Genomic DNA, 14,748 nt, shown 5'->3' with positions numbered 1-14,748 from the left:
GTACGTCAAGGTCAATGTCCCGAGGCAAAATAACATGAGTTGCTCTCGATTCGCATCGTCCTCGGACTCATGTGCCGCTACATTTCTATCATTGCGACAAATCTCTCGTTAAGGATGGAGTAAACAATGTCATATTTTAATTGTACGAAGCATTGCTACATTGCTGTTGCATTTACCTGCGACATAGACCGGCTAATAATAAAGTTTCAAATGAACTGAATTTTGGAACACAGAAATCCAAAAATTCGTGTTTCACATATTCCTCTCACCAAAATTACACAGTTTCTGCTTTTAATGATGGGCTTCATTTTTTGGATCATCCTTTTTCTTTACATCAAAAACACATTGCAATCTCTGACTCAAATAGAGAAAAATTATCTACAGTTGCTAACCTTTTTTCCAAGACGATTGCTGAAGGTGCACTGTGATGCGACAAACGAGTTTTTTTGATACAAGCTGATTACGATGTTACATCAGTACATGATATTAATAACCTAATGACTTGGTATTTTTAATACCAAATTTTTAACAGATTTACAGACTGTTCGATTATGAGTATAACAAAATTTAAGCAGTGATTCTTGGAAACAAAATAAAACGAAAATCTTGAAGAAGAAGATTACGTATTCGACTTTCTTTTTTGGTTGTAGACATTTAATCATCGGCCGAAATATCCTAAACGGGGGCAACTCTCCTTACAGGGACGGAAGTAGGTTAGTTTGAGCAACAGAGTGCAGAGCGATTCCAAATCGAACGATACATCAAGGAGTCTTAAAACAGTCTTCATCCGATCGCCATACTCTTCGTGTTATATTATATAGTGCAAATAAATCGATTACACATAACATTATTCGTCATCTTTAATCTACTTCCAACTTGGGCGTAATAGAGTTCACGTTTCGCGATATCAACCGATCAGTTGCAACCCGACTGATTGTCACCTAGTAGGTGAGAATTGCAACACAAACCGCGCACGGGGATATTTCGACTGATTTCTCACTATCAATAATTAAACAACATAGCCGAACATCCTGTATATGAACCGTCGCGTGATAGGACATTTCCTGATAGAATAATTTGAAAGTAATGACTAATGAAACTTGGGAAGGATTAATAACGGCACTATCACAGAATAAAATTTTGGACCGTATTACATAATATTTAATGTTCCGATGTAATGTAGTGCAATGATAATTACCCAGAATTCAATGCCCTACACTGGACTATACCTTGAATTTCAAGTAACGCCAAATATGGTGTTGCCTGCATTCTTCCAGTTTTTTAAAATAAATACATACAGCGTCTACAATTGCTCTCTCTCTAATCATTTATTAAGTAAATAAATCAGATGCCAGAAATCTGCAATAATTGCAACAAATTCGTGACCTAAATTCTGCAATTAGAGAGTAAAATAGAAGTAGAAACGGTTCTATTCCTGAAGCCAATGACAATGAAGCGTCAAACGTGGCAAACGTAGAAAAGAATAATGCGAGTAAAAGAGAATGAGAAAGAGGAACAGAGAGTAGAAATGTTCTTTTTTTATTTTTTGTTTGGTAGACCATTCACAATTAATTTTCATACAGAATTTTAAGTAAATTATTTTGGCGTTGTACTGTAACTTGGATTATAAAAGTTTATAGTATGTTTGATTCTAGTTCAATCTAATGCTTCAATCCAATTCAGCCGTCGACTACCGAAGCGTGAACACGTGTGTGTCTATTGCCTAGTGCAGTTCACAATACAAGTGACGACCCTTCGTCGAAAGTGAAGTGAAACCAAAATAAAACAAACGCTCTAAACTTAATAGTGAATAATCAGACTCTTCGAATCTCCAATCCAAATCATAGCCTTTCGACTAATTATTTCAATTTGAATTAACTAGCTCGAGGATGGCCCAAACATCTCAAACTAGCACAAACGAACAAAGCTATAACCGCTTTATTCTCCCTCCTCCGTGGCGAAAGGACAAACTGTCCCACCTTCCAAACCAGACAAACGACAACAAAAAACGCAAGCTAGACTCATCCAACAAAAATGTAAATATCTTTTACTTACAACAGGTTCGAACTACTAGAATCCACACACGACACTATGGACGTAATAGAAACACCACCAAGCCAACAAACGCAAAAGACTCCTCCGCCCCCACCAATCTTCATCGATGACGTCATCGATATTCAAACAATGATCAAGTCCATCGAGAAAGACATCAACAAAGAAGATTATCAACTAAAAATTAAAAACAAAATTAAAATTCTGCCGACTAATCCAGACTCCTATAGAAAACTAACAAAGCTGCTAAAAACCCTGAACGCTAAATTCCACACTTATCAACTAAAACAAGAAAGACTCTTTCGAGTGTTACTACGCAACATTTACCACTCTGCTAATTTAGACGAACTGAAACACGAACTCCAAAATCTTGGCCATGAAGTTACCAACATCAGCAATATAAGACACAGAATCACAAAAAACCCACTATCTTTATTCTTTGTTGATTTAAAGCAAAAGGCAAACAACAAAGAAATATATAATATCAACCGATTAATGGACTCAGTAGTAAAATTCGAACCACCTTTTACAAGAAAAAAGATAGTTCAGTGTAAAAGGCTACACGCAAAAATATTGCAACCGCAATTACTGCTGCGTCAAATGTGCATATCCTCATTCTACAGATCAATACACTAAATCAGCTGAAACTCCTGCGAAATGTATGCACTGTTAATAATCGTATAATTATAATCGTAACGGGAATTTACGAGTCCCGGTGTCGCGCATCGTCGCGATCGCGTCTCTCCGCGACGGTCGAACAGAGGTAATAAACCAATGTTAGTATCCTATCTTTCCAAAGTGATAACTGTTCCGACTTAAAGAGAAAGGTAAAAATATTGAATGACAGCGATATGGTCAAACTAGATTTACGGGATATGGATTGGGAGAAGTATGTTGCAATTTACCTGGTGGGAATTAGGAAATTTATTCTAAAAAAGAGACTATAAGCCAATAGCTCGACAACGGTTATCAAGGTGGATATAAAGGTATCTTCGTATAAAAAAATTGGAACTAATATAAATACATATATTTGTAGTTATTTCAGGTTGTACTGGATACATCAGATCACCAAGATGTACGGTATAATAATTTTGCTATGAATAATATTATGTTTCGTGTACTGACTATTTGAATATAAATAGAATTTTATAGAGAAAGGATTCATCATCCCTTTCATTTTGTCTTTCCACTCGTTTTATTTCTAAATAAATCCATTTATGACATTGCTTAATAAGGATGTATGAATTTATATGCGCACGGTTTCTGATTTGTAAACAATTCATACATGACAATATCTTTACTCCTCGATGTTTCTAGTACAACAACATCTGCGAATGTTCATACATCTTCTTTAATTGTGTGTTTAAAGATCATTTCTACATAAGGATTCTGCGGCATGTCCTTACGTAATACTAAACAACAAAATAATTATATACAAAAAAATAGTAATATTCACTACTAATAATTTGTATATTAAATCTGCTCACTGAAAATAAATATTTTTCCGTATAAGATATCATTTTTCACCAATCAAAGGTTAAGAGATAGTTATACGACAGCAACAATAATTCATCATTGAAAAGTCCTCTGAGAAGTAAACAATGATGACAGAAAATAAATATCTTTTACAATAAGATAGTTCAAATGGCTCGGTTTGTTTTCTGAATTGTTTGTTCACGAACCTTGTAGTTCTTTGACCAATCGGCGTTAAAATATGACATCATCGATAAAATAGGGAACAGACGTGACATTCAGAGCTGGACAAAATATTACTTCACATAACAAGTAGTAAATAGTGTACGTAGAAAGTGGTGTTTAGGGCACCCACCTCCAATAACCTTAACATATGTTATCAAGGTTATCAAGTTGTGTATTAGCCCTCGCTGGTTGTTCGTTATAAAATGATTAAGAAAATATTTTTCATAGAAAGAACGTATCTTGAACGCATATTGAAGGAATCACCATGTGATATATGTTGAGATAAATGTCAGGTTGGTATGATCACTAGTTCCTACATGCAGAGTTGGTACGACTACTTACGATACTCTTCTGTTTTCTCGTTCGCCATGTGTTAATTATCTGAGTATCCGATGTGTTGTAATGGCTGTACATGGTGGTAAAATACAGAGTATACAGAACTAAACCAAACCAGCTAAATCTACCAACTAAATCAAACTAAACCAACCAGTCGCCAAACCTATTTAATAACAATATGTACGTGTTGTATACTAATATTTTTGCATTTACCGTTATATTCTGACTTATTCCGTCGAGATTCTTCTTGATATATTAATCAATATTACTATTCACAGTCTGCTTATCGTGTAATCAAGTAGTAACTTACATAATTTCTAGATGAACAGCTTCACAAAATTTCGAAATGCGTTAGCACGAATTCATTAGCGCTCTCCTTTTATCATTACGAATGTCGAATAAGAAACGAATGAGAAAAGGCATGTCTTAACGATGTCAATCCTTTTGCAAGTCTCGCTCGGGCAACCGAGGCGAACAGATGTGCGTAGGCAAACGTGTGCTCCAGTCAAGTGATTCAGAGAAGTGCCACGAATAGTGTTAGTGACAAACAATGCAACAGCAGATATCAACGATCAAGATTGCAACCAATGGAGAAAAATATTACATAAAAGGGTCATCAGATTTACCAGGCTTACAGCAACAACAGCAAAATAATAACAACCAAAATGATATGGAAATAGAAGAAATGGAAGAGCAGCGGAGACAGGAGGAGTGCAGACACGATAACAAAATAAGTTACCAGGACGAAAACTGGAAGCTAGCAAAGACTAACAAAAAACGTAAAATAATTCCAGACACAAATGCTGCAGGAAACCCAGATACAGGAAAGCAGCGATGGCTGCAAGAATTACCTTTAAGAAACTCCTTCAGCTCACTAACGGAAGAAATAGACAATGACCCGACAAGCAAAACCACAACTAAAACACCTTACATATCAAAACCACCACCAATATTTGTTGAGGCCCAAATAATAGACCCGCTTATTGATCGACTAAACAATGTAGTCGGGAAGGATAACTACACAATAAAACAAACAAAACTAGAACAAGTAAAAATTCAAACAAACACCCCAGAAGTTTATAGGAAAGTGATAAATGAACTAAAGGAAAAAAATGCTATATACCACACGTACCAACTCAAAACAGAAAGGAGCTATAAAATAGTTATAAGAGGTTTACATCCAAAAACTAACACAAAAAAATTAAGTGAAGAATTAGGAAAAATTGGCCATGAAACAAGAGCAATAAACAATATGACAAGATACGATACGAAGCAACCATTGCCACTATTCTTAATAGAACTGGAACCCAGAACCAATAACAAGGAAATCTATGAAATCAAAAAAATACTAAATACAATTGTAACAGTGGAACCACCACGCTACAAAAAAGATATACCACAATGCATGCGGTGTCAACAATACGGACACACAAAAAATTATTGCAACAGAAGCCCGGCATGTGTTAAATGTGCAAAAAATCACCTAACAATACACTGCCCATACACAGGAAAAATAGAAGAAGTTAAATGCTATAATTGTAACGGAAACCACCCAGCCAGCTACAAAGGATGTGAAATAAGGAAACAAATACAACGTAAACTATTTCCTCCACTTCGCAACAGATCACACAATGACCATCAACCACAACAAAGTATAACGGATAACGAAACAACATTGAAAGCACAACAGGAACTAAACGCTATAAGCAGAAACATAGATCCCCAAGGTAAACGAAGCTACGCACAAGTAACTAAAAACATTAGCAAACCAACGCTTGCAATCAATCAGAATGAAAACAATAACATCGAAGACGTTACAGACATCAAAGAAATGCTCAAACAATCCATTAAAGGTATGGAAATGTTAGGAAAAATGGTAAGTGATCTAAACACAATACTAAGACAACAAGCACAACAAACAACAATCATGTTACAACTACTGACTAACTTGCTAAGTAAAAAATAGAGATGGACATTTTGAAAATAGCAGTCTGGAACTCCAATGGCTTGCAACAGCGAGCCCACGAAACTAAAATATTTTTGTATAAAAATAATATTGATATACTACTTGTCTCAGAAACACATTTCACCCTAAAAAACTACATGAAAATACCGTACTACACCATATACGATACCAAACATCCCTCAGGTAAAGCACATGGAGGAACTGCAGTAATAATAAAAAATGACATCAAGCATCACTTACATAGTCAAACAAATCAAGAACACCTACAAGCAACCACTGTCACAATACAAACCAATGACAATTACTTCCAGATGTCAGCAGTATATGCACCTCCGAGACACAAAATGACACTTAAAAAATGGGAAGAGTACTTCCAATCCTTAGGCGACAAATATATAGCGGCAGGAGACTTTAATGCAAAGCACACATTATGGGGTTCGAGAATTAGCACACCGAGAGGTAGAACATTGGAAAAATACATTAGAAGCAGCAACCTCAACGTACTATCTACAGGAAAACCAACGTACTGGCCGACAGACCCCAATAAAATACCTGACCTGTTGGATTTTGCAGTAACAAAAGGGCTAAATGTAAGCAAATTAAAAATAACAACCAGCCTCGAGCTTAACTCCGACCATACACCAATTATAATAGAATATACAAGCAAACCACTACTTTATAACAAGTCAGAGTCGCTTTGCAATAAAACCACCAACTGGCAAACTTTCAAAGAACTGATCGAAAACAAAATCAACTGCAATATCCCGTTGAAAACACCTGAACACATTGAGCAGGCAGTAGCAACTTTGACAGAAATAATACAGGAAGCAGCGTGGGCAACCACCACCTATGAAACAAATAGCAGGCAATCAAAAATTATTCCGCAGGACATCCTAGACAAAATCAGGGAAAAAAGAAAAGCGAAAGCAAAATGGCAAAAACAGAGAACACGAGAAAACAAGAAAAACCTAAATAAACTTGCAAAGGAACTAAAGAATAAAATAAGGGAACATCATAATAACGAATTCTCAAAATTCATCGAATCACTATCCGCGCATGAGAATACCGACTACTCCCTATGGAAAGTCACTAACAAAATTAAGAAAACAGTAAAAACAATCCCAGCAATCAGAAAAATGGACAACACATGGGCTAGAACCAACGAAGAACAGGCAGAGGAATTCTCAAAGCACCTCCAAAATATATTTTCGCCGTATGAAATTGATAACAGCATCCCTGGATGGCAAACAAATGAAGAAGTGGAAAATGCCAGCAACACAACTGATAACGCTGCACCATACTCAGCACAACAGCGCAAGAAGTTACAAACTTAATTGAGGCAACAAAGACAAGTAAAGCACCAGGATTTGACTTGATCAATGGGAAAATCTTAAAAAACCTTCCCCCAAAGGCAATAAGACTAACAACGATAATATTTAACGCAATTCTAAGAATACAGTACTTTCCTACACTATGGAAAATAGCACAGATAGTGATGTTACCCAAACCAAACAAAAACCCACATTTAACTGCATCCTACAGGCCGATATCATTACTACCTGCGTTTTCCAAATTACTAGAGAAAATAATATATAACCGCTTAAAACCAACAATAGAAAAAGAAAAACTAATACCGAACCATCAATTTGGATTCAGGAATAAACACTCCACAATAGAACAAATGCATAGACTCGTCAATGAAATCTTACAGTCGCTTGAAACAAAACAATACTGCACAGCACTCTTTATGGATATCGAAAAAGCATTCGACAAAGTTAACCATGAAAAACTTCTTCAAACAATCAAAAAGCAATTTCCAGAACAAATCTACAAACTACTCAAATCCTACTTAAACAACAGAACCTTTGTAGTAAAAATAAATGATGCATACTCTGAAATTAAGGACATCAAGGCAGGAGTACCGCAAGGAAGTGTCTTAGGACCAATATTATACACACTATACACGGCAGATATACCAACAACTGTCAACAGTAAAACACTGACGTTTGCGGACGATACGGCCATACTAGTGAGGCATGCAAATCTAGAAACGGCCGCCGCACTACTACAAGAACACACTACAAAAATAGAAAAATGGCTGCAAAACAAACAAATAAAAGTGAACACCAGCAAGTGCAACCACATAACATTTACACTTAGAAAAGGAAAAACACCAGATATTCAACTGAACGGCGCCCACATAGCACAATCAAAGCAAGTCAAATATCTGGGAATAAATTTAGACACACGCCTTACATGGAAGCACCATATAAAATCAATAATAAACAGAATAAGTGCAAAAAGGAAGCAGATGTACTGGTTAATCAATAGAAAATCTAAATTAAGCACAATGAATAAACTAAATATATACAAAACAATAATCAAACCAATCTGGACATACGGAGTCCCATTATGGGGGACGGCAGCAATGAGTCACATAAGCAAAATAGAAATAGAGCAAGCAAAAATCTTAAGGACAATAGTTAACGCACCATGGTACGTCAGAAATGAAGACCTACGAAAAGATCTAAAAATTCCAACAGTCAAAGAGGAAATCGCTAGATACGCAAAAAAGTACAAAGAAAGACTTGCAGCACACCCAAACCAGCTGGCTGCTGAAACAAATAAAACCAAAATAGAAAGAAGACTGAAGAGGAAGCATCCCGCAGACCTCGAAATAGAGATGCAATAGGAAACCTAGAAGATGGAACCCCGCTGGGGGTAACCATCCACATGCTATATTTTATTTATTTCTATTTATTTTTATTTTTTATTTTTTATTCTTTTATTCTCTAAGCTATAACATTTTACCAAATGTCCTTCTGGACAAATTGTAAAAATTTAATAAAACAAATAAAAAAAAAAAAAAAAAAAAAACGTTCATCGTTTATCGCTCTTACTTCTAATTTCTCTAAACAGATTCAACTTGCTTCCAAACAGCCTTTTCCCCCACTTTCTCTTCGTACCTTTACTTTCTCGGATTATTCGCTTCTTACTCTTACCCTTTTAGTACTACTCCACTTTTTCTTTAAACCATGATAACTACAATTTTATCTTCCTTCCCTTATTAACACGTATTATTTCAACATTTATCAGCACGTGACCTTAAATGTTAACAATAGACTCAATCATTTCTTATTTAAATATACATACAAATACTTTCTTCCAATATTCAAGGTACATGTATTTCATGTTTGGGGGAAAATATTTCTTTCAAATATGAAAGAAATATTTATTTAATACTTGAAAAAGAACATTATTTTCCGTATATAAAAGAAATATTTATATAAATAGTTTATTTTAGCCTCCAGAACGTAAAAACTATGCTTACCATTCATATCTTTTCATTCACACTCATATCCTTAAGTTGACACTTATTTTCTATCAAATAGAATGAAATATTTATTTTGTATAAAATAAAGCGCGTGTTTCAGAGTGTTTAAATAGCCAGAAAAAAATAAAGGAAAAATAAAAAAAAATAAAGTTGAAAGGAAGATATGCAACATATAATGATGGATTGATTTGTTTCGATGATAACTGGGTATTAAACTGTATCAATAAATTCTACTTTTCCCGTATTTGCCTGCAGAATGTAGACACATTATGAATAAAGCCACTGTAAAGATTACAGTTTTAACATTTTCTCTGGGAGAAGCGATAATTTGTGACCAATGATTTCTTTGAGATCTTTGTTCGTTATAATGAGTAGAATACATTGTAATTAAATAAAATTTGACCTTCGATTCCAGGTAAAGGTTGCTTTCGCACAAACTGTTTTTTACAAATTTCCTATCCAAAGGTGCAGAATCACACTGCGATGTCTAAACTTGCTTTCTTTATACACTGCAGAATATAAAAATCAAATGGTTCTTTTTGTAAGTAAGTCATCAAAAGCGATGAACTTAAGCAATTGCGAATTTGAAGTAGTTAATATGATGTAGCTCTTATTGTTAAAGAAAACGTATATATATATATACGTATATATATATATATATATATATATATATATGTCGGAGATGAAAGGACAACGGGGCCACCCGTTGGAATTGCTTGGAAAAGCCTCAATAGCATTCACGAAATAACCCAGACACAGTCATTCGAAACTTGAGACAATGAGCTTGGGATCGAGGCGACGACCGGTCGCCGAGTGTAGCCACGGTCACGGGATGAACGTTACACCTAACAGAGATACGAAGTTACATAGCTTTCCTTTAAAGAATTGGCCGTAACGGCACTTGGCAATGAGATATTCCAGCAGCCACGCACAGACCCCATTCTTTGGGTGAGATGGTCGCCAGATGCCGACGCATAACTAAAGTCCTTTAGATCGGCAAACAGTCTTTGTTATATCAGCCCATGTGTCTGTCGCCTGTTGCGGCAGGATACGTGAGGTCTGCTTTCCTTAAGTACGACGTTTCCCGCTAGGAACTCTCTCTCTCGAGAGCGGCTAGCATCCTTTTCTAATCGCCAACATGGAGATTAACCAATTAACAGCAACGTCTATTTCCCTCACCCTCCGGGCGGAGGTTTTCCTTGACGAATCCTATGACCCCGTGCCCATAGGCACATCCCACCATAGTTTTCCTTTGCAGCGTCGTCGCGACGGAGAGGCATTCTTTTTCTTACAGTTGCACTAGTTAGTTACCTATTGTGTTTGTACGATCAGTGAATACTCTACGTCTTAGAAAAGAGTTGATCAAGCGATCCTTGCATCACAAGGAGTAAGTCGAGTTCGACTTAGAAGTAAAGTAGATCGGTTATCCCGTGGGCCGTGGATTCGCTATACCGGCCCCGCGATCATTGTCATTATCGTTCGAGTATCGACACCGGTAGTTTATCTTGTATTTGCGACAATAAAAGATATCATCGATTGTACACCGAAGATGAGCGACCCTGGCGCAGATTCTTTACACGCCCCAAATCCAATTCTTAACCTGAACCCGACATATATATATATATATAACAATTCAATATCAAGCGTATGCTTCAGTATTCGCAAAAAGAGAAATGCTTTAAAATACAAAACTGTTTCATCCTGCAAACATAAGCCATACTCCATCTCTCGGTCAAGGTGACCACCAGATCTCTATACCTCCTCATTCAGACTCGCAGTAATCCTAAGGAACTGTCATAAATTTTAGCATTTTTTACAGTCAAGCCCTTAGGACCACACAAGCATCTTTCAAGTCAAACACAGGAAAGCGAGCTTTCCCTATGTACAATGCCACCCGCCAACGACCTTTGGTCGGGAGCGGCTAGCATCCATCCTTATCCACCAGCTTTTTCTCATCCAATTAGCAGCGAGAACCATACTTTCGTAGCAAAAATTGACAACAACCAATCCGCTTGTGTCGTGCTCCAGACACACCCATTACTACTGTTTCTCGGCGACATCATCGCCACCGAACGTCACTTGTTAGTCTTTCTTCAATCGGTCGACATCTTAACTGGATATTAGCACCTCACTGAAAACACATCCACACGCACCACGCGCAAATACTCAAGTTTTTAAAGTTGCTGGAACTAAAGTGTATATATAACCTGCTAACTCAATGTTATAATCATTCAACGAGCCCTATTATCTTAATCGAAATAGGGGATCGACTCATTCGATTATCGTATTGTAACGAAAATTTACTCTCGCCCCGTAAATTCTTTAAAAGAAACATTTTTATATACATAAATCTATCTTAAATATATATTTAATATACCGTGCTATACATTTCATAAAATTAATTAGAACAAACCTTTGCAATTTTCGAGAAGATTATCGTCAGAAGATGTATCTGCTTCATTATCTTTCGAAGTGTTAATTATGTTAGTTGTAATTGTACTGAGACTGAAAAAAGAAATTTTAACTACAATGAATGCAGTAGTAGTAGCACATAATATCAATATACATACAGCTAATATACATACAGCTATTGCTTTCACAAGAATACATTTCTTGCTAAGTTTATACGTCTTTGAGTACCTTTTTCATCTTCCATGGTAAATTCTCATAATAATATCGACAATTGCACGCTCTCTTTTTGCTGAATAATTTTCGCAATTTCCTAAATAAACTCATTTTTCTTTATATTTTCAGCATGGAGAGAAATGTATAGAACATGGTCTGGCCGCCATGCAATGCAAAGACTTCTTTTGTTAAGAAGCAGTTGAGAGGTATTTCCTGCGACCAATGTGTAAAGACACAATCCAAGTTCGTACGTGTTAGTAATAAAAGACACGGGTCAAATCAGCTTTGAGAGATAGGCCTATGTAGAGAAGCGAGCGGAGTATGGGTACGAAAGACAATTTTCCAAAGAAAGTGCCTATTTTCGCTTGCAGCGACGAGTTTCTGGTGGAACGATAAGACGCAATGACATCATATCATTCATAGTGAATAACGGGTTATTTCCAAGGATGGTCGGTAGGAACGAAGAAAGTTGACAAATTTTACAAACGGACCCTATCGGTGGACTATCCTTAGAAGATGTAGGAGGTTTCATCCATATAGCTTAGTTCAATCCGGAGCAATCGATGCATGTACATAAGGTTTGGATTTTTGCAAAATAGTGGTTGACGGAAAATTAATGCACAAAGCTTTTCTGATTTGACTAACGAGACAAGATGCCTTACAAGACGCAAAAACAATCATCTCGATTGGTCAATTGTGTTGGAGAAACCGCCGAACATACAAAAGAAGAAGGGTATAATTATCGATTTGAGATACCTCCTTCTTTTCCAATGTCGGTATAATATATTTAAATTTAATTTATACATTTTTAATGGCATATTTTTTCTAACGGACAATGTCATAATTACCTTCCTGTCTCTCTGTTAATATTTCCATACTATCTGTTGATTTTCCTCATCGATATTCGTTATGTTTTCACGATCATCTTCTTCCTGGTGATTTCACAGTTGTACGAATACCTGGCAAAAAATTATTTTTTAAATTATAAATGCATTTATAGCAATTTCAAATACCTCATAAATAAGTTGATAATAGGATCGGAATATTAATTATACCTATTACATCAATCAGTCGTACGATCGACTTATGCATGACGCATTAGGAGTGATTGCATATACAATTCGACACAAAGCAAATATTTGTTAACATACAAGTAATCTACATTTCATAATTATAAAAAATTCGAGGCCAAGTTCTTTAATTACGTGGTAAAAACGACTCGGAGAACAGAGATGCAAAGGTGTATATGTATTTGTTGCGTATCACCGTCACATGCACGCGTATCACTTCTTCGATGTGACGACAAAAAACATACAGAGTAGCGTTATGTTTCTGTACGTCGTGCTTTTACATATTAATGTAGGCAGATAAGTTTTTATATGTAACATACAGAATATGATGTCAAAAACATACAGAGGCAATGCTAATGATTATGAATAACAGTAAATACAGTGAAATCAGTACATTTTTACGTTATGCCTGTGAATTTGTAAATATTTGAATGGGCTATCTCAAATTGAGCGGGGGATCCACTAAGGCTAATTTGTGCCGATTTGAGATCAGCCAGTCCAACCTGCGACGCCTGAAGTAGTGCCTCCACAAGTGCGACAAGTGATGCAAGTGCTACCAATCAAACTGTTAAACAACGGCGAAACATATGTTATAAACAGAGCTGTAAATACAACAAACCCAACACAACAAACAAACGAAGAGCATGATTGCTCAGATATAAATGAAACAGAAATGGAAACTACACAAGTGAACGACGAAAGGAATAACATTAACATCGATCTATCACACCAGAATGAACGCTGGAAGGTTGTAACTTACAGCAAAAAAACGAAAAATAATATCAAACACAAATGTTGGGAGGGCTGTAGAAACAGAAAGACTACAATGGCACCAAGAAATTCCTCTTCAACACTCCTTCAGCGCACTGCCACAGGAAAAGGAATCAGACCAAACAGTAATACCAAAAATACACAACGCCAAACCACCACCAATCTACATAGATGCACAGATAATAGACCTCCTCATCGAACTGCTAAACATCACGACAGGCAATGAAAACTACAGCATTAAATAACTAAAGCTGGACCAAGTAAAAGTGCGAACCAATACCCCAGAAACCTACAGAAGGGTTGGTCAGGCCGCCGAGGCCTGCACATCGTCACACTGACCCGCAATAAACCCAAGGAACCACCATAGCCTACATCTGTTACCCATAAAGTTGCATTCTTTTGAACATCTTCGGTTTATGAGTGGTCCCTTAAAAGGGTCCATAGGTTTATTGCACGCTCTCACTCATTACGGAGAAAGCAGATGTGCCCAGCGAAATAGCGGGGTTTTCCCCAGGTACAAAGGCACTCAGGAGCCACAAATGCAGGAGACTTTCTCCTTGTATTTTGTTTCTTGACATTGGCTAGAACCAATGGTCATCGCGGATCGTTACCCTCACTTTTCTATCGAAAAGTGTGAACTACGAATCCGCGTTCTTAGTTCAACAAGGATACACCCACATCCAGCTTTCTTCCCAAATAGTACGAGACGGGTCAATCACTGTTCTAACACCCCTCGGACAGTCAAGTTCACTGTTCTAATATCCCTCGGCAGTCTCGCTCGGGCAACCGAGGCGAACAGATGTGTGTAAGCAAACGTGTGCTCCAGTCAAGTGATTCAGAGAAGTGCTACGAATAGTGATAGTGACAAACAATGCAGCAGCAGATATCAACGATCA

At 36.6% G+C, this 14,748-nt stretch overlaps 3 protein-coding genes across 5 annotated transcripts in view; 2 read left to right on the top strand and 1 right to left on the bottom strand.

Moving 5' to 3' along the window:
• Positions 1–3,169, top strand: part of LOC139996477 (putative fatty acyl-CoA reductase CG5065) — a 46,434-nt gene extending 43,265 nt beyond the window's left edge. Inside the window, exon 3 of the mRNA XM_072020854.1 lies at positions 3,098–3,169. Within this exon, the coding sequence (XP_071876955.1) occupies positions 3,098–3,152 (55 nt within the window). The 3' untranslated portion in view covers positions 3,153–3,169. The remainder of the gene's footprint in view (positions 1–3,097) is intronic.
• LOC139996446 (putative fatty acyl-CoA reductase CG5065) overlaps positions 1–14,748 on the bottom strand; it is a 236,615-nt gene that overhangs the window by 154,305 nt on the left and 67,562 nt on the right. The window lies entirely within an intron of this gene.
• The window catches only part of LOC139996456 (fatty acyl-CoA reductase 1-like), an 81,661-nt gene that overhangs the window by 47,694 nt on the left and 19,219 nt on the right, over positions 1–14,748 (top strand). The window lies entirely within an intron of this gene.

The sequence above is a fragment of the Bombus fervidus genome, chromosome 18, assembly GCF_041682495.2.
Source record: "Bombus fervidus isolate BK054 chromosome 18, iyBomFerv1, whole genome shotgun sequence".
NCBI classification, from domain to species: Eukaryota; Metazoa; Arthropoda; class Insecta; order Hymenoptera; family Apidae; genus Bombus; species Bombus fervidus.
The sequence above is the reverse complement of the archived record's forward strand: the minus strand, read 5'-3'. Positions and strand labels throughout refer to the sequence as shown.